We start from the raw sequence: 26,716 nt of genomic DNA on the forward strand, positions 1-26,716 counted from the left end.
TGTAGGGTGGGAAAGGACATAGAGAAGCAAACATTTTATTGCAAAGCTGTACCATTAGGTAGAACAAATGCTCATCTTTGAACTCTCCTAGAAAGTAAAGGCAATTTTTTGATTAATAAATTTAATCAATAAATCTAAACTCAACAATCACAAGAATAGGTTATCAGAAGTGGGAATTAGATAAGAGGTAGGTAGAAATTAAATCCTAAATCCAGCTACACTGTTAACTGTATGTAACACAGTATCTCAGTTCAGTAGTTTATTTTCCACCCCAACTGAAGTGTTTAGATTTCTAAATCACTACAGCAATTTAATAAGAAAGCAAGTTTGACTACCTGAAACCAAAGGCTGATTTTACCAGACCACTGTATAGACAAAATACAGGTGACAATGTTTAGAAAGCTGGATATTGATGGCCACACAGAAATTGAATGTAAAACTGAGTTTATATCAATTGTTTTTATTAGATATCAGCAGTTTACAAATTTGAATTAAGAAAATTACAGAACAGAATTAACTTGAATTCATTCTTGGTTGAAAAGTTTCTTCTTTAAGGTCATAATCATTTTTATGCAGGATGTCATCAGCAATAAATTCTAGACTGTCTAAAACACAGCCCCCTATTTCCTTATTCAATAATTGATAATTTATCAAAAATCTAAGGTTGTGCTAAACATTTTTAACAAGTAATTAATTAACTACTCTATTAGGCCCTTAGTATATTTCAAGTTTATTTTTTTCAATTTTTACACAATACAGAATTTTTAAAAGCACTTAAGGATTCTATATTGCAATTTTTTTGTAACTTTCAAAACTAGGAATAAATAGACTGTTCCCACAACAAGGTGAAATCCACTATTCAGCATTACACATTTTGACTTCTCCACATTTCACATCTAAGCACAGAACCTTCTAGCTGGAATACTGTATTAAACCACTAATTCCCCACCATTTTAATGCACATCAATTTATGACTTCAAGAGCTTTTGCTTCCTGGCAACACAGGTTTAAATTAAATGAATATTTTGCTACAGTCTACTGAACACCAGCACCTCCTTTCTCCTTCCTGCCTCACAGACAGAGCCAGTAATAAAAGCTCCCAGCTTATCTAACAATAAGGCTGTGAAGAAATAAAGACTGGAAAGGAAGAAAAAAGAAAATGTATATGCAATGTAACAAGTTGCTGCAAGATTTCTGCTCTGTTAAGGTGAAACAGCACTAAGAGGCTGAGTCAGAAATCTGCACTAAGAAACAGCTAAAAACATCATCAGTCTTAAGGCAACCTTCATTTGAATCAGCAGAGTGATTACTTGTGTGCCTGAAGAGGAATCCTTTAGCTTCAGTTAGGAACCATATCGGTCCTAGAAGAGCAAAAACAAACACAAACCAGGTTATGAGTGGGGTTTCCATGCAGAGAAATCAGTTTTACTTCCATTTGTGCCATAAATAGCAGCTGAATTCTTCAAGACTTTCAGAAAATTGACCAGTGCTTCCAAGAACTGGAGTTTACGGTTGAATTCCAGGATAATCAGCCTGATTTTCAAACATGTGAGAGCTCCCAATGACCCCATACAGGAATTGCCAAGTGACTGGAGCACACAAAACATGCTGGACACTGAGGCCAGGATGGCTTATTTCATCCAAAAACATGGATCAGAGGTCAGCTAAAGAGCCAACACAAGATGGGCTGGATGCCCTCTGCAGATCCCTTCCACCCAAACTATTCCATTCTGAGTTAGGAACTGTGATGAGTTTAAAATAGAGTGACAACAAATAACTTTCATGATAGGATTTTTTAATTGTAAGGAAAAAGATATCCTCATGAAGGTGAGCTAGCAGATAGAGATTTATTTTCTAAATGATAAAGATTTATTGTCTGCTTTGAGAGGTCTACAGAGCTCAAAACCAAATGCATTCTGCTCTCCCTAAAGGTAATTCAGTGGCAGGATCTGTGGTACTAAATCCCTATAGAAAGGCTTCAACTGATGGTTAACAGATTGTGATATTTCTACTCACCTGTATAGATGTCATGACTCCATTAGCAAGGACAGAAAGTTTTCCAGCCACGGATTTCACTCCTTGTTTAAACTGAGTTATATCAGGAGCTGAAGACAAGACATTGCTAATATTGTAGCTTCCTAAAAGGAGACACACACACACAGAGAAAAGTGAATTTTAAAATATTAAAATCAACCTTTTTTTTTTCTCCCTGAAGTACAATGTATGACCAGGAGCACTAGGCAGAGATCTCAATGTCTTAAACGCACTTCCTTTGGATTGTTTTCAGGTTTTCATAATTCCACTCAGGAGTGCCATCCTCTACACTCTGCATTCCCAGGAAAGCAATTCATGTTTGGATAGTAGATGACTTATTGTGTACTTCCAGTCTGTGACAATGGTGTTTTGTATCCTCAGCAGCTGTTATCCCCTTGCAATTTAAAGATGAGTGCACTTCAGAGGTGGCTGAAGTGATGAACCCTATTTGTGTGCATGCAGAGGGGTGATTTCCATGCCGTTTGAACACAAACATTTTGCCTTACTACATTTGAGGCTTGGAAAAATCCATAGAAATTACAGTAAATGTAAATAAATTAGGTTTTATAACTCCAGAACAATGCTGGCAATCCAGCCTTCCTTAAAATTTGTACAGAATTAGCTCAGCTGTTATTATGGAAAGTGCAGGTCTAAAGGTAACAGAAATCAAAGATAATTAATTAACTACTCTAACTGTATGCTAAGTATTAACATGCTAACAGTTACTGTCACCCACTCACTGGTGAAAATAATTACTGGCATGGTTTAGTGTCAAATATGGGATACTGTCAAAGGCACAAACTCAAGTAAACCAGAATCACAGAGAGTCAGCCCCAGAAAGGCCTGGGCTGGGAAGAACCTCAAAGATCATCTCATTCCAACCCCCTACCACGGGCAGGGACACCTGCCACTATCCCAGCTTGTTCCAAGCCCCATGCAACCTGGCCTTGGATACTGCCAGGGATCCAGGGACAGCCACAGCTTCTCAGTGCCAGGGCCACCCTACCTTCACAGGGAACAATTTTTCCCAATATCCAATCTAAGCCTCCCCTCTGTTAGTTTAAATCCATTCCCCCTTGTCCTGTCACTCCAGGCCCTTGTCAAGAGTCTCTCTCCATCTTTCCTGTGGGATCCCTTCAGGTACTTGAAGGGCACAGTGAGGTCACCCCAAAAATCTTGGGAATAAATGGGGTTCCAGGGAGTAACCATCTCAAACCAGACCATTCTCCAAATGGAGACTCCTTTGAATCTTTCAAACAGGGGTGGAGGAGGAAGAGAGAGAAGGAAGAGGGAACCTGTAGCTCCTCTGTCCTGGGAAGTTAAAGGCACCTGCCTCCTCAGCAGGCTGAGACAGACAATCCTGGAGATAACCTGTTTTACCTAAGATAAGAGGATGGTTTGTAGCACAGATGTCTTGTCACATTAAGAGAACTTTGCACTCCAATCCTTCCACCCAGCACGGGTTTATAGGTATTTAGATGCTCTTTACAGATTATCTTCAAGAGTCCCCTCAGACAGCCCTATTTCTGAGCTGTAATCTGGACTTCCTTATGATCGCTTCCACTCATCAAATGGTTAAGGCATTTTCGGTACTAAAATCAGTCATAGAAATAAAATCTGCAGATATAAATAACCTGAGAAGCGCTAAACATTTCTCAGCCACAAGAATTCCCTCATCATTTGCTGGCTCAGTTAAGTTCATGTAAACAAGGCAGGAAAGCATCTCCTTTTCTTGTGGTTTCCTTCCAAATCAGCACTTCCAAGTCAGCCACTTGGCTGACATCAGCATCAGCTTTGAAACAATGCAAAAAGGCTTTTTCTTGCAGCCTCCTCCTTGGTTAAAAACTTCCCTACAGCATTCTGTACAAAAGCAAGGAGCCCCCACTGACACCTCATCAGTGCTCATAAAAACAACCTCGGAGCAAAGGATGTTTTATCCTGGCAAGGTCTCCAGAACTACAGTGGTGTTTTTATTGACAGTGGCCTGATTACTTTATAGTTCCATAAAATAAACAGTGTCCTGTTTACTTTATGGAACTAATGATAGTCTGGGCATTCATTCCACACCAGACAAACTGCCAGTGCAGTAGCATTTCTCCAAGAAGGGCCACCCCTCAGTTTTTGGGGTGAGGGGGTGTAGCAGAGACATGCAGGAAAGGAAGTTTCAGTACTTGATATGGTGTGAATTTATGACACCATGTTGCAAATGCTCTTTCAAGTGCCTAAAGCAACTTACTGTGAGTTCTGCTTGATATCTTTTCCCTCATTAACTTTTTTTTTTTTTTCACATTTCAAATTCTTAAACCCTGGCTTTATTTAAGCAACCAGTAACAGAAGTTATAAGTAACTATATAGTTATATAATACCTAAAACAAATATAATATATTATATTGTATATATTATATTGCATATTTACATAATATATTATAGAAATATATTAACTATATAGTTAATATAAAATTCTGTTTCCTCCGTGTGTGTGTGTTCTCTGCTAGTCAGTGTGTTCAAATTTGCTTTCAGGGGATCAAAACTAAACAGTCACATGTTTTTGGGTTTTTCCCTCTTACTTTTCCAAAGTAAAATCAGATGCTGCACACTGTTTGTTTTTCCAGGCTGTTTGAATAATTACTCACAGATTCCAAGTTCTTCAGTAACTCTTCTTTTTCCAATTTCTTCAAAAGTTAAGGAATGAAACTCAACTGATTAAGCCTATAAAATGTTCCAGCATTTTGTGCCACCTTTTCCATTGCACATTATTGCACAATCCAAGAAATGTTGGAAAGAAAACATGAGACATTCTCAATATCCTAAGGGGCTTCTTTTCACTCAATCTAATCTTTCTCCTTTCTGATTTGATGAACTACACTCTCCTATGTGAGGTGCTCCAACAAATCTTTGAAACAGACAAATTAAGATCTTCCTTAATAATTTTGCAAGGCCAGAGGTAGAAGCAAATATCCCACTGAATGGATATGCCATGCAACAGATTACATGGGAATTTCAAGTCCACTAACATTTATTTAATGATTTTTCCTAGATCCAGTATTATGACAGTTAATGAGCTACTTATGGTAACTGATCAAAAAAAACTACCTGGGAGTCCATTTAGGTGTTAGCTCATTGGAAAATATTACAGTTTTCCTTTGATAGATGTTATCTACAAAACAGTCCCCAGTATAAAATACTGAACTTACAGAATCAAAAATAAAGAAATTGGAATTTAAGGGGTTAATTTTTAAACAATGATTACACCTGCCATGCGTGTTTGAGCTATTAGCATTCTGCTTGCAGAACACAGAGATGACTGTGATCAGGAGCAGAGTCAGGGCCTGCATTCCCCACATTCTCACTCTGTTTGATTTGTACCTGCTGATTGTTTCCTCTGGTCTTCAAACAAGTCAGCTGAACTTATGGATGTGCTTCCAGAAAGCCTTTCTAGCCGAGCCCTTGCTTCATACTGGAAAAGAATTGAGAACAAAAAGGATTTTATCATCTTGATGTCACCTTTGAGGTCATGTCAGGCAATCTGAGAACTCCAGACATTGAGAACTGAAGTTGTGCCCATTTCAGTTTTCACATCACTTACACTGAGTTTGCCACCATCTCATTTCTGAGTTACCCAAGAGTGACATTTATCATTACAACCCCAAAGGTCCCACCAGCTGTTGGTTACCCTACAACTGCTAGAAAACTGTGCAGCCATTAAAACAACTAAAAAATGTGAAACCAAGGGGAAAGCACTGCAGTTAACATCCTGCTGACCCTTCCAACCACATTACACTTTTAACTCAACTTTTTCCACGTTCCCTGCAAACAGTAATTATATTTTTAATTAGTACTTACACTGTTAGTTTTTCATTCAAAATCTGTATCTCACCTCCAAAATGCAGCACAATCCTAATCTCTTTTTTCTAGGCTGATTCAACTCCATGCAATTCACTGAACAATTTCTTTATTTGGTTAGCTTTACAAAATTAATGATGTTTTCATGTAACAAATCCACAGCAGGAAGGTGTTTCAGCAGTGGTTTGTTGATATCAGTTTGGGTATCCAGAACAAATTAAGCCTGATTCTATCAAAAATCAGGAGTGCTAAATCATAGTCTACCACTTCTATCATGAAAGAAGAATGATGGAGGTACACTCCTGCATGCAACTGCAATTTCTTAAAATTAAATTATAAACAATCTGAAATTTCTAAAATAAATAATCAAGGGGACATAATTCTGTAAGCTCACAAATTCTACAAATTTTAACTATTTATTGCCTTCTTTCTAACTCACAAGAATACCATTTTTATAGTCAAAGAATATGATAACATTTAAAAATACTTATCACTGTTTCCTACTTACATCAGCCTGATCTTGCCTTCCAAAGTACATGTCTGATGAAATGGCTTTGACATTGCCAAATTTTTTCTGTGCCTCATCTGAGCTTGCAGAAGGTTCATGTTCAGGCTTACGCCGGGATGCAGGCCTGGAAGGAAAATAAACTGCATCAGGGACAGAAACCTCATCCATATGAGAGTGAAAGGAATCAAACAAGAAGCACTCAAGTGCTCAAATTGTACAAGGAAATGAAAACTATGATTTAAACTAAAAAGAAAAGAGGCAGAAAACACCAAACAAGCACATATACCCCCATTCTTACATCTTCTACTTGGTTGCAAAGATAGAAATTCAGCTGTCATAAAGAAAATATATTTTTATCATCACAACCAGACCTGTTGTTTGTGTCTCTAGTACCTTCATCCTCAGAACTGAACACTCCAAATTTTCATTCATTTGTTAACAAGGCTTCCTTTGATTCATCACACAATAAACAAAGCAGGTATGTGCTCAGAACAGTGCAAATATTTGAGTTTCTCCCCACATCCTTTGTCTATTTCCTCTTTTGTTGGAAGTGTTTGGGAATTACCTCCACTACATGCACTGGACAACTCTGAGCACAACCGACAGTGCTTAAAATGTAACGAAGAAATTCAGCTTACAAAAGAAATTCAGCCAGGAGATCCCTTGACTGCTGATGGAAGTTCTGGCCTAATTCTCCTTCTACAGACTGAAGAAAATCCCACTACTATGACCAGGACTCAAATCACATTAAAACTTGGGCTTTCTGGACAAAAAATCAGTTTGGTTTTCTCAGTGTACCTGTCTGAAAATCCTGTGCTTTTTGAGGTTAACAATATATCAATGTCTTTACTATTATTTTCTTTCTTCCAAAAGGCATCTGAATTGTCATCCCATTTAGAGAAAGTGCTGCTCCTCAGATCTGAAGAATCAGAGTATCTAGAATAAAAGAAAGAAAAACATATTGAAAAGTCAGAACTTTGTTATCTATTGAGAAGTGGGAATATATTTATTTGTTAGATAATCACTGCTGTAAGTGTTCACTAGCCAGTAAGTTTTTACCAAAATTACAGTTGTCAGTAAATAATTTGGATTTCACAATACTGCTTTAGAAGCTTTGGAAAGTTGAATCCAATGCCTCAGAACAGGCAGGAAAGCCTTTATTTCTGGTTCTGGTTTTTTTTTTTTTTTTTAGTTCTAATATTAAGAACTTCTGAGTTCTACCACACATTTGATTAAAATTAAATGCTAAGAACATATTTCTTGAAAGTGAGTCTGAATTTAATAAGGCAATCTTCTCTTGCACATGAAACCCATGGGGAAAACACAAAATAAAGAAAAGGGAAAAAAATGAAGTATGTTTGTGAATTCTGGTACATTATTTGATCTCTCCTCCTTTTGATTACCAACCCATACCTCAGCATATGTGGAAAATATTAAAAAAAAAAAAAGAAACCACCAAAACCTATTAAAATGCTAAAGATTAAGATTTTGTGCTTGAAGAAATTTACCTGAAGTTTGGCTATGACCAGGATGGGGAGAAAGATGATCAAAACCATAGGGGGATAGGAGAATGGAACCATTCAGTAGAACAAGATAAGATATTAAAGTCTGCACCTGCATCTTGTGAAAAATACTCTTAAAAATTCTCCATGTTTGCACTATGAATGGTCAGGCCACTTGTTTTTGCAGTTCATGAGAAATGTAACATCTGCAGCAGCAAAGTCTCAGCACTGAGCATGGAAAATATGAGGGACAGATTTGGAATTAACCTCTACAAAAAGCAGGAGCCTCTCTCCTGACAGACAAAAAGAAACCACAGCAATTTTATAAATTCCATAGTAACAAACAATCAAAGTGTTTTTATGGATTTGAAGCTTTCCAGTCTCACAATGGCCACAAAAGCATGGCATTGGGCAGGGGCTGCATGAGCTGATTTGGGTAAAAGTGTTTATTTTCTCTAACCTTTCCTCTCAAGTTTTTGCAGCTTTGAAAAATACTTCTTCAGTATTTGGGGTGGGAGAGAGAAAGAAAAACTGCATTTAACACAAAATTTAAAAAATTACATTGTGACATTAGTAAAGATTTTATTAACTGTAGCAAAAGAAAATATCAAAATTCAGGATTTTCAGAGGCTTCAATTTTATCTCTAAACCTTGAGACCTATAGCTTGCTTAATTAACTTATCAACACCTTAATATCCAGTGTGATTATTTTGCTTCTGGGCATATACTAAGATGATGCCAAAGCTACTTTGCCTCTATTTCAAAGTCACAGCTTGAAATAAAGGATAACAGTACCCTTAAGAAGTCCAAATCTGACTGTTCTTCCTTTAAAGAGAATGAACTTGTGTACCAACTCCAATTAGATCCTCCCAGCTCAAACCAGAACAAGAGCAGGGAACAGCCAGGTTACAATCTGTGCTCTAATCACTGAACCACACCACATTAAAAGCTCCTCCATAATTCATCCTTTGCCTGCTGGTAGCTGATGAATAATTTCAGAGCAGTAACATCTCTTTTCAGGCAAGCACTGAAATGCTATGCTTTATTTTACAAGACTGCTGCCACTTTCCTTGGACCCACATTTGTATTTCTGTTGCAGTGACTGCACTACAAAACAGTGACACAAAAGCCTTTGTGCTTTTGTTGCCTGTCTACAAGCAATTAGGTACAATTTCTCATGTTGCTGTGGCATGGATCCAATAAAAGGCAGTTTATGAAAGCAACACCTGTTCACATCTCTCAGCCCAGAAACAGCTGGTTCACTGCAATTAGTGCCTGTAAGATTTAATTATTTTCCTTCTCCCAAGAGCAATATTTTATAGTGTGCATTGCATTCATCCTCTGATAACAAATGTTTCAATTGTTTTTTGCTCACATTTTACGTTCAGATATATAAAAGTCTCTGAAATAGGACTACAGATATCCACACAACACACCCAGCACAATACCTCAAAAAGACTGAAGTTTGTGCATTTGGCATGCAGAGAATGATGCAACATCTAATACCAGACTTCAATGCTTATTTAATTTCAAGACAACAGCATAAGAAAGAAAAAAGGAATGAACACAAGTCATTCTGACAAAAAATTCACTGAATTTGGAATACAGCAAATGAAAGTTTATATGGCAACTGTCCATACAAGCAGAGACTAGACTCTGGACAAGATAAATCTACAAACAAATAGTTCAGACCACTTTTCCAACAAAGCTACCTTCCCTCCTTCACAAATCCATCTGTCACTGAGGCAAAACCAACTTTCCAATCACTCTTGTGATTCAATGTCCCCTGAAAGCGTGCTGGGTGTGTCCACAGCTTCAAACTGCCTCCATCTCAGCTTTCAAAACCACTGTGCATATTTTTATGGAACCTGCACACACTTCTGGGCCCATCCAGAATCAAAAGCTTACAGAATACCTCGAGCTAGAAGAGAAGTAGGAATCTTCCACATCATCCATGTACTTCTTCTTTGGCTTTGCAATTGTAGGTGTTTCCTGCTCGATCGTTTGCATCTCCGAGGCGACTGAATGAGAAATGCCACTGGGGACAGGAAGGAAACAAGCATGTCAAGAGATGACAAAACTCATACCCTTAAAGAAAAAAAGGAAATCAAAGCCCAAATCTAGTTTCTGAAGCTTGCTGAGAAAGCCCAAGCTATACAGACATTTAAAGAAAGAGGAATTAAAATAAAGGAGAGCCTTGGAAAATTGTAGTTCTCTCAAGCAGGGACAGGACTTCTCTGAACACAAAGCCCATTCTGACAGCTGGAAAACACAATCTAGGTTGACCTCTATCTGGCAGGTTAGAACTTAAATCTATCAGAACTTTCCCTTGACAAAGAGAAGATATTTTGCTGATATTGCTCAAGTTTCCATAACATGCTCTAGTCCATTTCTTAATTTCCTGAGTAAAATGAGGGATAAGTGCATAAAACCACAGAGTATTTCAAATACAGTTTCCAGAACTTCACATACCTCCTACTGCTGCCCAATCCCATGCCAAGCCTCTCCAGTTCTGTTTTCTTCTTACCAGAGAGGTTTAAGGTTTCTTCTTTGGCTTTAATATCAAGATCTCTGTAGGCCAACCTTAAAGATGATACACTGGAAAAAAACAGTTATCAGAGAAATGTTCAATGCTACACTGAATCAGCCCAGGAATATTAGTAGACATTAACAATATTTATTTCAGCACTGTATTTTCTGATGTCTTCCCTTAAGGCACATCTGGGCTCAGCTAAGTCTCCATCCCTACCTCTAAACCATCTTAATATTTTCCAGTCACAGCAGTGCAGCAGAGACTAAGGTTTTTCATCTTGATTACAGAATTGCAGAAATACTGCTTAAATTTAATTTGTCAGGTCAAAAGGGATACAATTTTTATTGATTTTAATGAGCAATATTTTAATTCATCAATCTCAACTGGCATGAAGTTCAAATGAACTTTCAGAAGAAAGGCAAATGAGATCTTGGATGCTGCTGGTAGATGTGGTGCAAAGCAGAAAGGAATAACTGGTAACATCTACCCAGCACTTCATGCAGGAAGATTAGTAGCCCTTCTCAGGAAATCTATTTTATGAATATCAAAATCTTATTTGCTGTTGATTAAAACAAATGGGAATACTGATCAAGTTTTTAGATGTAATTTCAGCTATCTATTCTTGTCAGCGCACAGCAAAAAATAAGGAAATTCTTCAAGAATTTAAAATCACATTTAAGTCTCAGAACTCTTCCTCCTTCCAAATACTAAACTACAAAAGAATCACTTCCACTCTTGCCACATAAAGTCATATTGAATTAATTTAGTAAAGCTTACTACTCAAGCTTTTAAAATTAAAAACGTCATACAAATTAGTTGGAAGCAAATGCAATTTTAGCAGAGTTCACCTTCCTTTCATTTTGGTATCTGCTGCCACCTAATTGATAATCTCAGGGAAACACAGTTCTCTTGCCTCCACTGAGACTGGATCCATAAACTCAGTGCATGTGCATCCCTCATGCTCACAAGCATTTTTAGAGGGTTTCAGCTGCAGCAGAAAGGTTGCAGAACTTTTAATGAAAGTTGGCTTGGATCTTTGGATTTACACATTTCTGACATAAAACCCAAGACAGTGCTTGGGACTTTCTTCCAAACTAAATTATACAGTCAAAGACAATATTGATAAAGAACAATACATGAACAATCTTTTTTTTTTTATTATTCAGTTGTTACTTCAGAGTCTCTCCCCTGGTAGCTTTTGGCAAACACCAAGAACCATGATGTTGTGGTTAAAACAATTCAAATTATTCCCTTGGGATTGGCATTTTTAACACAATCAAAACATTCATTTCTGCAAGTACAACAGAAAAATGAGCAAAAGGAATGGGGAGGAGATTACAGACCAAAGACCTTGGTATCATGAGCAAAAAGTGATCCTGTAATTATATAACAATTCAGAATACTTCTTATAAGGTTATAGGATGGATTCTCTAGCACCTGACAGGATGTTAAACTCTGTAACAGTAAAAGTGTACACTGACCAACTATTTAGTAGTATCATTTTGATGACAACCACTGGAATATTAAAAACCAAAAGCACTTAGCAGAGGAATCAGGAACAGCACCCTGTGAACTTTAGGGCTGAATATTTATTAATTAAGGTGCACCAACAGGTTCAAGACCTCAGACAGAATTATTCAAAGGGTTTTGGTGAAAAGTGAAGGCAGTTCCAGCAGAAATCAGTTGACAACTTAATCAGGCAATTTGAGACATAGTTAAACTTCCTCTGCTCTTACCCAGCAAGCACAAGCTGAATATTCCCTATGCTCTTAGAAAGACTGCTTTCAATAGCATTGAGCTCTCTACACCAAACCAAAATAAACCAGGTAACCAGCATGAGATGAAAAAAATTCAAGAGCCAAGGGTCTTCTTAATAATTAATTTTCTACAGTAATCAAGTGTATAAACATATATTTAATAGCCAAAAAAAGGCACTGGGGGAATTACTGCTTGGCTCATCTTAACCATGTCTGTTTGGGAATTTTTTTGAAGAACTGAAGTGTTATTTGCATATGCTAATTTATGGTAGTATTTAAAATGCTGTGAATGAGCTCATTAAATTAGGCTTCATGGTTTGCCATTGTGTAATTAATTCACACTTACAGTGGCTCTTCCTTCTCAGTCTTCTTACTACTGTGAAGATCTTGTTCCTTCATTTTATCTACAGCTTGTGCTTGTTTTTCAATCTCATTGAAGCTTTGGCTACTCACTTTTTGGGCTCCCAAACCACCTTTTTTGGCACCAAGCTGGAATTATAGAAAAAATCAAGAGGCCCAAAATTACAACTGAGACAACCACCTCAGCTGACTCAACAGCCAGATGTGAAAGCAACAGCAAACACTACATCCTCTCTGGGAGCAGTTCTTGCAACAGCAAGGACAATTTGGAGCGCAGAAAATACTTCTTTCCATATTTTGGACTTCAAAATTCTGCTTCTGCTAATTGTTCTTACAAATTTAGTTAGCTTTGCAATGAAGTCTCACAGAAAAAGTGAAGTATTCAGGTTTTAATTGTTCAGATATTGGCAGGCTCAAACAAATATAACACATAGAACAACTTTGGTTTCTTTTGTTGTAGAGGAATAATATAATAAATTTTGTTGCAATGGAACCATTATTTATAAAACACTTAATACTGCAGATATGGATACAATGGTGCTGACTCAAATCGTGGCACAGCCCTCAAACTGCTACTCTTAGTCTGCTCTGTGTTTAATTCCTCACCTGCAACACTGCAGCAACAGTAAAATTCACAATGCATTTATCTTCAGCTTTTATTGCTTTAAAGCCCTCATGTACAAGCTCCAGGCCATGCACACACAGATCACAAACTGTACCTGCAGTGTTCAACCCAGTTCTGTTGTTCTCACTGGAAGGGAACAGATCTGCACAAACCACTCAGAATAAAAAGTTCCTCTTGGCTATTAGGGTCTTCTGGTGGGAGTCCAAAATAATGGGATTTAATCTAAATTATCTGCTCCAATAAACCTTCAAAATCTTCTGTCCTACAGTGGCCCAGATTTAAAAGAAGTGAGTCCCTGTAAGAAGCTGTCACCCTGACAGCCCATGTTCAGGGTGGCATTGGGGTGACTTTTAGGGCTGCTTCTTCAGTTGCAACAGCCACACATTCAAAACTTGAGCTGCCTTCCTCAGTTTTCCTGTGCCTTGAACAGGAATTCAGAGACACTAAACTCTCTTCCTGCCTCTTTACAGAGACCAGATGCTAATAAAGTGCTAAAGACTCCATGCAGAAGCAAGTCTGTAAACGATCTTTAAACTATCTTAAAATAAATGACCTATAATACAGTTAAAAATATTCATTGTTTACATACACTTACCCCCTTCTTAGCTTGATTTGGCTTCTTTTTTATGAAGGTGGTGTTCTCTGCAAGGATTAAATGTACATTAGTTAACATACAACTTTTATTAATTCCAGAACTGCAGAAGAAAATTTCTGTAACATCAACCTCAAAATAGTTTTTGCCATTTATTTTCATGTCTTTCTACACTGAGGGGCTGAGATACTAAACTGAGCTATGTAATAGAGCTGTGGATATCTCCAAGAAAATGGGGGGAGCTACCTTTGACTGGAATCTCTTGGAAATATGCAATAGGAATGAAATTACAGCTCAGTTGTCTCTTGCAGGTTCCTGCTAGTTAACAGAACAGGAAAGCAGGACTTGCTCTTCTGAATTAGACCTGAGGTCCACCTGACCTCATATCACTCCCAAGATGAGTTTTTTCCTGTCTTGAAAGGCATTGGCTGTGTTCAAACCCACCAGTGACACACATAGAACATACCTGCATCACTAAAACATCACAAGCATGACAAACAGCTCCTATATTATCAACTGCTCCTACAGCATCCTACAGGATGCCTGTGCACACAGAAAAAATACTCTGAGCTGAAATTTGCATGGAAAGGGGCATACACAGAACAGAGATTGCTCCCTTTAGACAGAACCTGTGATGTCCAAACCAACCAAGAAAAGCACTTGTCTTAGGAGAACATGTTAAAGGAACAAATGAGAAAAGCAGGAAGTGCATCCAGTGAAGTTTTTTGTAGTCTCCAGCTCTAAAATAACGAAACCCAAATAAAAACAGTGATGAAGATCATACCTGCCTAAAGAACTGAAACAGGTCCAGACAGCCCTTACTCTGTGCTGCTGAGAATGAACACTTTGTTCTCAGAAGCCTGGTCCTGCAGGACAAGCCTCACAGTGACAAATCACTTAAGTATTTTACCCTATTCTATCTCCATCAGCTTTTCTTTTCCTTACTCACAGCATGAAAAACTGCTCAGTGTTAAGTATGAAAGCCTGGTCACTGAAGGTATTGCATTATCAACACAGGATCTTTCCAGTCCAAGCTCTTCTGTTCAGATTTCTGAAAAGGGAGCAAAATCTATTTCCACAGCTCTTCCTAGGCAGACATTCTCTTCCAAAAGGGATATTTGGGTTCCCTACACTTGCTGCTCTCCTCTGCTGCTTGCACTCATTACCTAATGCAGGCTGTGGGGATGTGCTAAGGCCATCAACACTTGGTCCATGTTCTGATCCTAAAAGATAAGGAATAACAAGGGTAAGAATATCAGAAGGCTCTTTAAAATGCATGAAGTACCAAAACACATCTCCCTGTACTCAGGGTAGTGCCTGGTAGAGACACCATAATGTGGTATTTCCATCATAGCTTTCCCAGTCACTAAAAGGGCAGCAGGCACCCCAAATTCTTGTGTTATTAAGCATGGTTAGGTTATTTAACTATTAAAGCAAGGTAAAAAGAGACTAAACTAAGAGAATATCAGAAAAATGCAAGTTATTGTTAATAAAGAATCAGTCATACCTTCAGAGGATTCTGGAATGTTTTCTGAAGTTTTCTGCTGGAGAGAAACTGGTTCTGGTAATATCCACTCTGTATCCTTTGCCTTGGAAAAAAACAGAAAGAATCAAAAGTGCACAGAAAATGGAATACATCAAATAAATATGAGCACTTAGCTAAAGACTGCCTAAGCATCACTGGTTTATAATTATTGAATTCTTATGATTACAGCTTTTAGGATTAAAACCTGTACTCATAAGGGCAGCTATTAAAATTACATGAAATGCTTACCTTTACTAAAAACAAGATGGTTTCAACCTACTCCTAAGCACTTTTATTTTTCCTCTCAGGAATTCTGTTTACTATATATACACCATCAAAACCAGTAAAATGCATTTTAACTGTGCTTTAGATTTATTTATTGTATGCTGGATGATTTATTTACATATAATCACCACACCTTCTCCCCACTAGAAGCTCTTGCACTTCCTGTTTTTTACACATTTTTGATTGTGAGCAACATTCCTGCTGCATCCTCCCACTCCCTTCACACACATCCCCCTCAAAAGGCAGGTTTGTGACCAGCTCCCAACAAATGCTGTAAGAACTGTTACACTTTGCTGATTTAAAACTCAAGGTACCACACAATACATTTATATCAGAGCACTTCCAAGCAAGAAATCCTGGCTCCAAGTGGAACTGTTGTGTCTACAAAAAAATAGACTTTCATTCCATATTTAGCTACTATTTGGGTCATTCAAAATGATCCTCTTAGGAAGTGGTTCACATCCAGGAAGAATTCTGAGACTCACAGAAGGAAGAGTAGGTAAAAATTAACTCCCTGACCTATCTTTTCTCTCCAAAGTTTTCTTTCAGGGTTTAATCTTCACCATAGAGCTCACAGTCAGTCAAAGTGTTTAGAAAGCAAACAAGAATTTGAGAGGTAATTTGTACCTTGGTAGAAACATGGGATGCAAAAAAATCTTCCTCCTCTTTGTTCTGAGGTGATGCTGGTGGTGCTCCACACCCATCTGTCCACAGCTGAAATTAAGGGCCAGAATTTTACAGGTTAATTGCACTAATGTATTTTTTATTTTTCAATGCATTAATCTTAAAACAACTCTGGTTTGTTTTCAGGTTAAAAAATTATTGATATTTTTTCCTGTCCATATTTTTTCCTTACAAATTTATTCAGTGTTCAGTAGATGACATTCCTTTTTTTATTGAATTCATACATATTTCATGTGCTCCTGGTGGATCAGCCAAAGCCAGATCTCAGGGCTGGGGTGCCCAGAGTGCCACAGGACTGCAGGATGGGACCACAACCTGTGACCTGCACTTCAAGATCACCCACAGGCAAATCTTTTCTCACAGCTCTTCCTACTCCATGCAGGAATAAGGAGCTCTGTCAGAAAGGACAGTGAAGGTGCAACAAGCTCACCTCACCATTCAGCAATCAGCTCTATCACTAAGTCAGAAAAGGAATTTTTTAACATGCGACAGTGGAGGCAATGGTGGGTACTAAATGCAAATCTGAATAATTTACTTCAGTAATTTAAATAGATAGCACATAATCACTTTAGTTTGCAGTGCACAGCTAAAAATATTTACTAAATATTTAGTGATTTTTTCAAATATTTAATATCAAACTATTGGATGGAACCTGTAATTGAAGCAAGATAATCATAGTTCCTCAAAGAGTCATTTGGGGAACTTACCATAAACTTAGATACTCACAGTATATTGCACTTACTTGAACATATTTTATATCTTAAGCTGTTTACTAAGTCAAAAGAAATATTCTCTGAACTTTGTGATGTGAATTCTATTGTACATAGTATGAATAATTAAGATTATAATTATCTATTAAATTTCATGCTGTTTGATGCACAGATAAGAGAAAAAAACAATCAAGCCTTCTTGCTTTTAATTTCCACTCATCTGATCAACTTTAAATGAACCAGTCACAAAATTCAACAACCTGAACTAAACAATCAAAAGATGTTTTTTGTGTATGAAGAAGGGACCTGTTGTCAAACTTATCTAACACTTCAGAAATCAATTCTGGATACATTGCTCAACTCCTGTCAGCAACCTAACAATGTTTTGATAGCTTGCATGAACTGCCTCAGCATTTCTGATGGAGAACAGCAAGTTCTGCACAACTTGCTAATTTCCCAAATATTATTTTTGCAAGGGAAAAAACAAAAAAATACATTATTTACCTGATCAAAACAAACCCCACTTAAATCACACACAGTCTGTAGTCAATTCCACTACAATTTTTCATGCTGTAGTCCTCTAAACATTCAATTTCAGATAAGCAAAAATAAAACCACTAGATGGTTCATGGAAAAATGACCACGTTATCTGAAGATTGATTATCTTTTGTATTACTGATTAGAAATCTAAAGTGACTTTAGAGGGAAAGAAGGTGAAGTTTTTCAGAAATCTCCAGGCCTCAGGACATACACTACTCACATCAGTGCCATGCTTTCTGGTGGCCTGTGTTGCAAGAGATTTGATCTTCTCCTTGTAGAGCTGAGCAGCACGACTGTTGTACTTGGCATTGGTGTCATTGGTTGTGCACCCATGTTGGTGGAAAAAAGCAGACTGGGAAGCAGAGCACAGAAAATGCTGTGAGGAACAGGCTTAAAAGCTAATGACATTCGACACAAAAATATATTGCAATGCAGCAAACTACTCTGCTCCTCTGCCTAAATCTAATCTTTTAAATTATGGAGTCTAAGTAATCTGCAAAGTACAAAGGAAACTCAACTCTGGTGACTTCTTTACATATAAATAAAACAAAAAACCCCAATACATCACCGTGATTCTTTAACAGCATATACAAATGCAAGCTTCCATTACATACAAAAAATCCTTGTTCTGGAATTAAGTGATTAAGAGGAAGGAAGAGGTAAAATTAATTGCCAGTAGCTGTGCTCCAGAGAGGACATTCCTAATGCTCTAAAAGGCACTGCTTGGATTCATCTCTGTCAGGGGAGATCAGTGCATGCTCAATAGTATCAAAATGAGCATACAAAAATGGTCTTCATTGAAATGAAAGAGATCTAGGCACATATCTATGTGCACAGATATGTTTATAGGCTTGTGTATTATATAAAATTAATAAACGAAGATTGTGCATTTCTGCATGCAAATATATACCCCTATTAACTTGGTACTCAGAGGGGCTTCTTAGAAACCCTAATTCCAATTACCATAGAGATTTGGTCTGAAAGCACAAGGAACTAAGGATGCTTTGGATTTTCCAGGTATCTGAAACACAGCAGGAAGTTCAGGACTGCTGTTATCCAGGATTCAGCATCATCAGGCAATTACAGAACACAAATGACTGATATTAATCTAGTAAGGCTTCTTGCCAATAGTTTGTAAAACTCAAATTTGGTATTTAACTGGAACCAAAAGGGAATGGTTTTTTAGTGCCATTAAAAGAAAAGTGTTAATTTTACTTCAAATGTGCAGACAATTTACCAATCTGTTTTTTCAAGTATTAATCTGCTGAAGCAATCCAAAGCAGGCCATTGAGAATTTAAGGTATTTGGGGAGTTGCTGAGGGTATTCTGCACCTCTTGGTACAATGTATGATAGGAAACAGTGACATCCAAGAAGGAAGACAAAACCCCACAAAATTTAACAATTATGGTTTATTGTTATTCTTCTCCTAACAGGCTAAGACTAACAGAAGACTTTTTCAGACGTTGCCATCTCTTCTTTCCAACTGCCTCAAACCCTTTACACAGAAGAATTGATATCATTTAATCAAGGCTTTTAAGCATTTGGCTCAAAAAGGAACTATTCTTAACATGGTTACGAATATGATGATTATTCTTAACGTGAAATCCCCCTCTTCTCATTAGTCAAAGCTGTGATTTTTTTGTACTAATAACAGAAACTGGATGAGGACATTTATATAACAGCAGTACTAATATGGAAAGGAATAACTTAGCAAGGACAGGCAGAAGAAAAAGAGGGAGAAGACACCATGTAACTGCTCAGATCTATAAGCCTGAGATATAGTGACTTCCTGCATGCCAAATTCAAAGAAAAATATCTGACCGGAAAATACAGAAATGGAAGATAAGTAACAATGACCCTGAACTCAGCATTTTTGTATGTAAATAGGAAAAAAAAATCAGAAAAACCCTAAAGACTTATGATGGCTAAAATTGTCAAGGAAAACACTGTGGAAAGCAAGCTTGGGTGAAGCTTCCTAAAGAAACAGCATTAAGGACCAAGCACAAATGAAAAAATACAAGGGATAAGCATTCAGCAGAAATTGCTTTTGGAAGTTGCATGTTCCCACGCTGGGTGGGCCAACTTAAAGAAGAACTCTCAGTTATTTGTGGAAAAAGGTGGGAAAAAATTGCCAATGAGCTTACAAAAAACAAAAAGGGAGACTGAGAACAAGACATCTGTCAACAGAACTTCAATTTACAAACATGCTGTGTAAGTACATAAAAAATCAAGTTGAAAGTAACAGCCTATGTGAATTGGCCCAAACCATGACACTGCTAGTCCCCCTCCAACAATGCAGCATGTCTTATCTGCAGTGCTAACTCAGGTAAGTCAGATCTTTACTCCAGGGTGACTTTTGGCAGTTCTGTGGGTTTTGGCATGGTTTTTCATGAGCCATGGAAGGAATGATGGTCACAGGAAGAGGCCATAAGCTTGCTTTACAAGCCATCTTTGAGCAGATGTCTAAATAAGATGTGTACTGACAAGGAACCTGATCTGGCCTTTCCAGTGATTTTCATCACTGACTTATAAGAAAAAACAAAACCACTTTCAGACTATACCAAAATGGTGAAGGTGCAAGAATGGAGGATGAAATCAGCATCAAGAGGACTTCTTGAAAGACAGGGAGGTGGGACAGGGAGAATGCTGTATTAAAGAAAAAGGACTGGAAAAATAAAAGTAATCCCAGGAAAAGAGACAGTAAGGACAGACAACATTTTCCAAGCCTACCAAGCTTCGATGTGCAAAGCAAATACTTGGGAGTACGTACAGCATTTGCATTTCCTCCAACCTGCATGCATCTCAGCTGGAACCAGGACCAATTGGAATCCAGTTCTGTTGACCTAAACACAAAGAAATGGTTTTAGTGTCACCACCAAAGCCATTTAAAATCACTTTGTTTCTGGCTTTTTGCCAAGTGTTTCTCTTCCTACCTTTTTTTTGTAATCTGTAGTTATTTAGTTATTTATCAGCCCCCAAAAGGCCCTGAGTCAGCAGCTGGGACACTCATCAGGAGCAGAACCAGCTCAGGGTGCAGATTTACTGCACCAGCTGCCTGCCTGAGCACCACCCAAGTACCAGAATAGTTGTGTATGTATGTACAAAACCACAGAATAGTTTAGCTTGGAAGGGCAGAACTCAGATGCTACCACAATGAGCTGCTTCAGGAAGCAAAGCTGGCAAACTGAACACAATTACCAAGAAGCTATCAGATACAGCAAAGCCAACACAATCAGAAGCTGAAGAAAGAATGGGTTTTCCTCTCTGAGCAGGTCTGTGAACAAACAAAACCATTAAAAGATGAATTTTGCTGTCCAAACTCAGCAACACTTACCGAATGAAGCTCAAGTGAACGCCAAGGGAGCGGTGGGTGCCTGAGCAATCAATACAGAGGAACACTCCATAGGTGATGCTTGCCCAGCTGGGGTTCTTTGCTCCACAGTCAAAACACACCTGAAAGCAAGGAAACAAACATCAGTAACAGGACTTGAGCATAACCAGGCCTTAGAGTTGTATTACAGGTCAATGTAACACTCCTGCAGTGATCCAACTTTGTTAACTCATTCTTACAGTGTTTGTTGACAACTCCATGTATCCTAATTTTAGACATCTAAAGAGGAGTTACACAATCTGCCCACACAACTACAGCCTCCCCATTTCCAAAAATAACCACTGTACACAGGTTGAGAAACCAGGTCAGAGAACCCACATCAGCCTAGTTCAAACACACATTTAACACAGCACTTCCAGCACTGCTGGAACAGGAAAGTGGTTAAGAAATATTTCCCCGAAGGCAGCCTCTCCTCATGTGGCACTTTTGAGTCCCCAGAAGGTAATCAGCAGGACTAATGCCCTCATTATCTACTTTCCTGTACTGAAACCTTGACCTTCAGGGCAAGCCATGGCAATGCAGCTGTGTGAAGAAGGCCTCTGAGCACGGCTTATCCAGACAGCCTCTGCAGATATTCGCATGATTCATCACACACCAATTGCCACATCAGCCTTTCCACTGTCTGTGCCACACTGGTTAAAAAGCAACCAGGTCCACAATTACTGCATGGGCAAACCCAGGAATTTCCACCATGATGGACCTCTAACACTCAGCCAAAACAGCAAGAGCTGTGTCTGTGTGTGTCATACACTCTGCAGGTCAGCAGACCACAATTTTCAAGTCCTTTTTCAGCTATTCTGAGTTTTGTGCTTCTTTGACCAAGGAAAGCAAGAACCAGAAAAAAATATCTGATACAAATCAATTATCAAATGCAAGGAATACAATACCTTCACACAGAAACAGCTATTCTGACTTAACTCCATGTGTACACATCTATTCCTGTATGACAGGATTTATCTGATCAATGCTTTTTCAGAGGTATCTGCAAAGATTGCAGAGAAGTATTTTTACAATAAAAGCATCCACCCAGGGGCACCTAATAAGAAACAACTCCACAGAGACAAGCTTTTACATGCAAATTGACAGCATTCCAATTTGCAACTTTATCCTTTAATGCCCTCCTATAAACTGAATGCATCCTCAGATAGCAATAGAAGTTCTAGCTATATGCAGATATAAAAAATAAAGTTTATTCCAAGACAGGTGGGACCATATGGAACATCATAAACAGGCCACAGAGCTTCCAGCACCTCCTTGCCAAGCTGAACAACAAAATAAAAATAAAATTAAGAAGTCTTCTTGCCAGAAACTCCCTCTGTAAACCTGGACAGAGATTTTTGTCTCTATTTTTTTGTACATACATAGTCAAACAAGCCCTGAGTCTGGGCTCAAGTCATGTCACCCATCATCCATCCAAATTAATTTCAACTACATGCCCAAAGCAGTTTGAGGCTGAACTCCTCAGTTTAATGTGGGTCTATTTAGCTTGGGCAGTGCAAATTTATCAGGCACAAGCACAGCTCACCAGCAGATCCAGCATTAACCCTTCCAACACCTGCACACTCTAAGGGTGAGCTGCAGTCAGGTAATGACTGGTAACACACACAGAGATCATGGAGATCACAGCTCCTGCAGGTGCCACTCCTGCCTCTCCCTCTCAACAGGACCTAACACTTACTGATGTTACTTACATCTCCCACTCCTGCATGTGGAAATGGGGCGTTCACTGCCATACAGCAGCAGTGAGAGCAACACAGAATGGGGGACAACAGGAGGGGTTAGAGGGAGCTCCTGAAACAAGCTCAGGTGGAAGAATGGCACAGAAGGGGTGGGGGAAAAAGGATGAGTAAGACTTCATGTATGCCATATTCTAAGAAAATACACAGCCTAAGTAGCCAGAAGTTGTTATTTATTTTTTCAAATTCTGTGAAGCAGCTCCTTAAAAAACATGAGATTCATTTTCATTTTAAATTGACTATTTTCAGGCTTTTTCTTGTAAGGCCAAAGGAGGATGGGTCAACAAAAAAGGAGAAGATTCTGATTGACACCAAAGCCAAGAGAGCAACCCTGGTCTCACTTCTGATACAGGAGAGCAAAGTTGACTTACAGCTGGAAGGCTTGTGGAAATTCCCTGGAGTACAAATGGGAAACGAGAATCTGGAGTGGGTGGTTAAAAAAAAAATCCGTGTTTTTAAAAGTTCAGTTATAAACATACCTGAAGATCCTTATCCTTTCCCCTTCCTTCCTTCCAATTATGAGCACTTTGAAATTTCAACATTGCAAAGTCAATTGCATCACCTTGGAGTTGGCTGTAACAGCTCAGTGTCTTCACTCTCACAGGAGTCTCTACCAGACACCCGTGGAGATTATTCCCAGGCATAAAAATGCACCTTTCAGGACTGAGACACAAGCAGGAACATCCAATTTTCTTCTGAAAGCAAAGGAGGAACTGCTATTTCCATCAATGCTATGCAACAGAAATAGATGCACACTTCACTAACATTTAGACTAATTTTTCTTAGTTTTCTCAATTTTTAAAGTGCTTCTCACCAGATAAATTTTAAGAAGAATCAGGGGGAAGAAATTAAAAGCAATTTCAGAGCCACCCTAAGAAATTGTTTCCATTTAAAAAATAAATTGTATTTCCCGTACAGATTTAGGTGCAATCAAAATATTAAAGTATTGATTGAAAATAAATTTGAAGGATACGCTTAAATAATCTAGTGCTTTCAAAATACACTTGCATGCTTTTTGTTTACTTTGTGTTGAAACACTTCACAGTGTAGATTCAGTAAGAGTCACTTAGGAGAAAAACCAGCCAAAGATGTAACTGAGATGTTTGCACAAGAGCAAACACAGAGATTTGGGTAGAATCCACAGCAAGCAGTCAATAAATCACAAATCATCCACCTTGCGCAAAGCACCTACATTACCAAAAAATAAATTAAATATTGACCTTGGCTGTGGAAATGCAGTAATAAATAGCTGACAGAAATGCTATTTTTGGCACAAGCAGAAGAGGTGAGTAGGTTCAGGAAGAGCACTTATCCCTGAGGTCAGGGTTACACAGAGACTTTCAGCCTCTCCATTTTGAACCTCCCCCAGAACGGGGCTCCAGCCCCAGGGCAGATCCACACCTTGCCATTCCCGGGCCGTGGATCCAGCTGCCTGAGCACCAACCCAGCTGGAACTCAGCAGGCAGTGCCACACTCAGCCAAGGGCATCTTGTGCCACTATTGCTATGTCAACACTGACCCAGGCAGCTCCTCTTAGTCACCAGCCACTGTCCCCAGATATGCTTGCCTCCTTCTCCGGCATCAGCACTACTAATGCCGCTGCTGATCCCGCTGGGAAGCAGCTCCGCACGGGCACCTGGGCCCAGAGCAAAGGTAGGGCCAACTCACAGCACCGCCACCTGGCCGGGAATGCCACCCTAAGGGAGGCAGCTGCAGGGCTGGCCACGGGAAGGCAAGGGGACTGCCTGTCTTGGAAGCGCCATCACCTCAAAATGACTTAAGGGACACAAGATAGTAGAGTCCATGCTGGGGCAAAACCCACCACAAACACAAACCACACCCAAATAACACTGTAATAACAAAACTCAGCTACTGATAAACCACCAGCAATGCACACACACTGGGAGTCCAAGCAGAGACAGGATGAAAGACAGAAATGAAAAAAACATTTTCAGAGGAACAGATCTAAAAGGTCTGACAGAATCAAAGAGACTTTCAGCACAGCCTGAGTGTACAAGTCTTCAAAGCAGTTGAGCTGTACAACTCAAACACTCAAGTTAACAATATCAAGTAGCTTAAGGACTATGAACATATTTATGGGTACAAAATACATCCTAGTTAGTAACTGTAACATGTTTGTTAAGTCATCAGGCAGCTGATCAACAGCCTGCTGTCATCAGGCAGCTCTACATTATGCAACACCCAAAGAGACCAAGAACTCAAAAGCTCATCATAAAGGGAACTAACATCAAATTACAGATGTTAATTTCAAGACAATTATTAAAACATCACTTTCAACACACTCTAACCCACATATTAAACTGTACGTTTATTTAAATGAGAATTATGTTCCTAAGCTCACATGCACTAAGAACTACTGCAGAGCACCCAGAACAGTGTAAATGCACATGCCTGCCTAGACCAGGCAGTTCTTCCCAAACTCTATCCACAAACTGCACAGCTAAGGCAAATTACTAAGCTTTTAATCCAGAACCCTTTTCAATATTTCCACTTTCCCATGTCTTTCCTCCCCCCCAAAAACGATTTGCAAATAAAAGGGGCAGACAGACTGCTTAAGAAGAGGACAACTAAAGGAAACAGAAAGGAAACAAACATGAGATGAGAAACTGATGGAAGAAACAACTTTTACTTCAGAAAAACAGTCAGACAGGCAGGAGTGGTAGATTTGTGAGATCTAAGCTGCTGTTTTTCACTCTCCCCCTCTGCCTTCTTAGGTCAGCCAGACCGGGCACCACTGCATTGTTGTCGAGTCCTCTGTGCCTGGGCCACGTCTGTGCCACTGGCCCATGGTGAGTGGCAGCACACATTGTGCCACTACTGCTATGTCAACATTGAATGTCTGTGTGACATCTGACATGGGGAGACAGATGTACCTGAGCAACCACAGGTGCCACATCCACCTGATTACACAGGAACAAGGAGTCCAGCACAGGGGAACCGCTCCAGCTTGCCAGCCAGGGGCAGTACTCACTCGTTCTCCCGTGATCCCAATACAAAAAAAAGCACCACAATTGCCCTAAACTACTCAATTTTCAGGCAGAATGCCAGTGAATTTCAGGAGCTTGTAAGAGATCTCTCACCGTCGTTGTTGGGACTAGGACCTTTCCTTGATAAACTTTTTACTCCGTTGCAAAGGCAAGTTTTGAGAATACTTTTGTTAGAAACTGAGTGCTCACCTCTGAGCTCTGCTTTGAGAAACCAGACCTGCACAGTCTCAATGAATTGTGCTCAAGGAGTGGAAGTCAGTTTCGGACCAGAGAGAGACATCCGGATTCCTATTCCCAGAAAACAAACCCAACGTGTTCCTTCATCGCGCTAATCCGAAGTTTCCTGGTGGGTGTATATTTCACATATGTTCTCAGCCTACATCGCAAAGCCAACACAAACAAGCGGCACAGAGCAGCCGAAGGCACTTGTGCCGCGTCACCTTTCCCAGCCCAAGGGGCACTGCAGGAACACCTCCACACCAGGGAAACCCACCCGGGCACGGGACAAGCCCAACGGGATCCAAAAACAACAAACTTTTATCATTGCACAGGTGGCTCTGCCACTTCGCTGGATAATAAAAACAGGGAACTAAAATAAAATAAACACACACTCAACACTACGTTGCAGCTGGTCGGGAGCTTGCTTTTATGTTCAGCGGAGCTGACCCTCGCAGCGGACCTGAGGCAACCGGTGGGCGCCGCGCCTCCCTCCCCAAGGGCTCATCCCTTCGGGATGCGGGATGCCGGCCGGAGGGACGAGGAGCAGGCAGGGCAGAGCTCCCCCGCTCCCGGGACAGCCATCCCGAGGACCCACTGGGCCTTTCCCTGCTGTCCCGGGCCGGACGTGCCCAGCTGCGGGCCCCGCGCCTCCCCCGCCCCGCCGGCTGTGCGACGTGTCACCGCGGCGGAGCGCTGCCCGCCGGCCCGGCGCGGCCCTTACCTTGTTGGTGAGCACGGAGCGGAGCCGCTTGAAGATGGCGGCGATGTCCTGCTTGCTGGGCTCGCACATGGCGCCAGGAGAGCCGGCAGGGCCGCCGGGGGAGCCGTGAGGGAGAAGGGCCGGGGCTGCCGGGGCTGCCCGC

General features: G+C 39.6%; 1 protein-coding gene across 2 annotated transcripts; it reads right to left on the reverse strand.

The window, feature by feature from the left end:
- Positions 1-444: 444 nt before the first annotated feature.
- On the reverse strand, positions 445-26,716 carry ARFGAP3 (ADP ribosylation factor GTPase activating protein 3). 2 transcript variants are annotated; one of them, XM_059472174.1, is made up of 16 exons: positions 26,575-26,716; positions 20,834-20,952; positions 20,270-20,342; positions 17,719-17,850; positions 16,192-16,278; positions 15,262-15,343; positions 14,921-14,977; positions 13,758-13,804; positions 12,524-12,666; positions 10,360-10,485; positions 9,803-9,925; positions 7,184-7,321; positions 6,386-6,509; positions 5,401-5,491; positions 2,017-2,138; positions 445-1,361 (listed from the first exon to the last, which is right to left on the reverse strand). In XM_059472174.1, the coding sequence occupies exons 1-16, from the start codon at positions 26,641-26,643 to the stop codon at positions 1,344-1,346; spliced, it is 1,551 nt and encodes a 516-aa protein (XP_059328157.1). In that variant the 5' UTR covers positions 26,644-26,716; the 3' UTR covers positions 445-1,343. The 2 variants fall into 2 exon arrangements, with proteins under 2 accessions (XP_059328157.1, XP_059328158.1); XM_059472175.1 differs by lacking the exon at positions 26,575-26,716 and adding an exon at positions 25,824-25,970.

Source organism: Ammospiza nelsoni, chromosome 5 (genome assembly GCF_027579445.1).
Source record: "Ammospiza nelsoni isolate bAmmNel1 chromosome 5, bAmmNel1.pri, whole genome shotgun sequence".
Lineage (NCBI taxonomy): Eukaryota > Metazoa > Chordata > Aves > Passeriformes > Passerellidae > Ammospiza > Ammospiza nelsoni.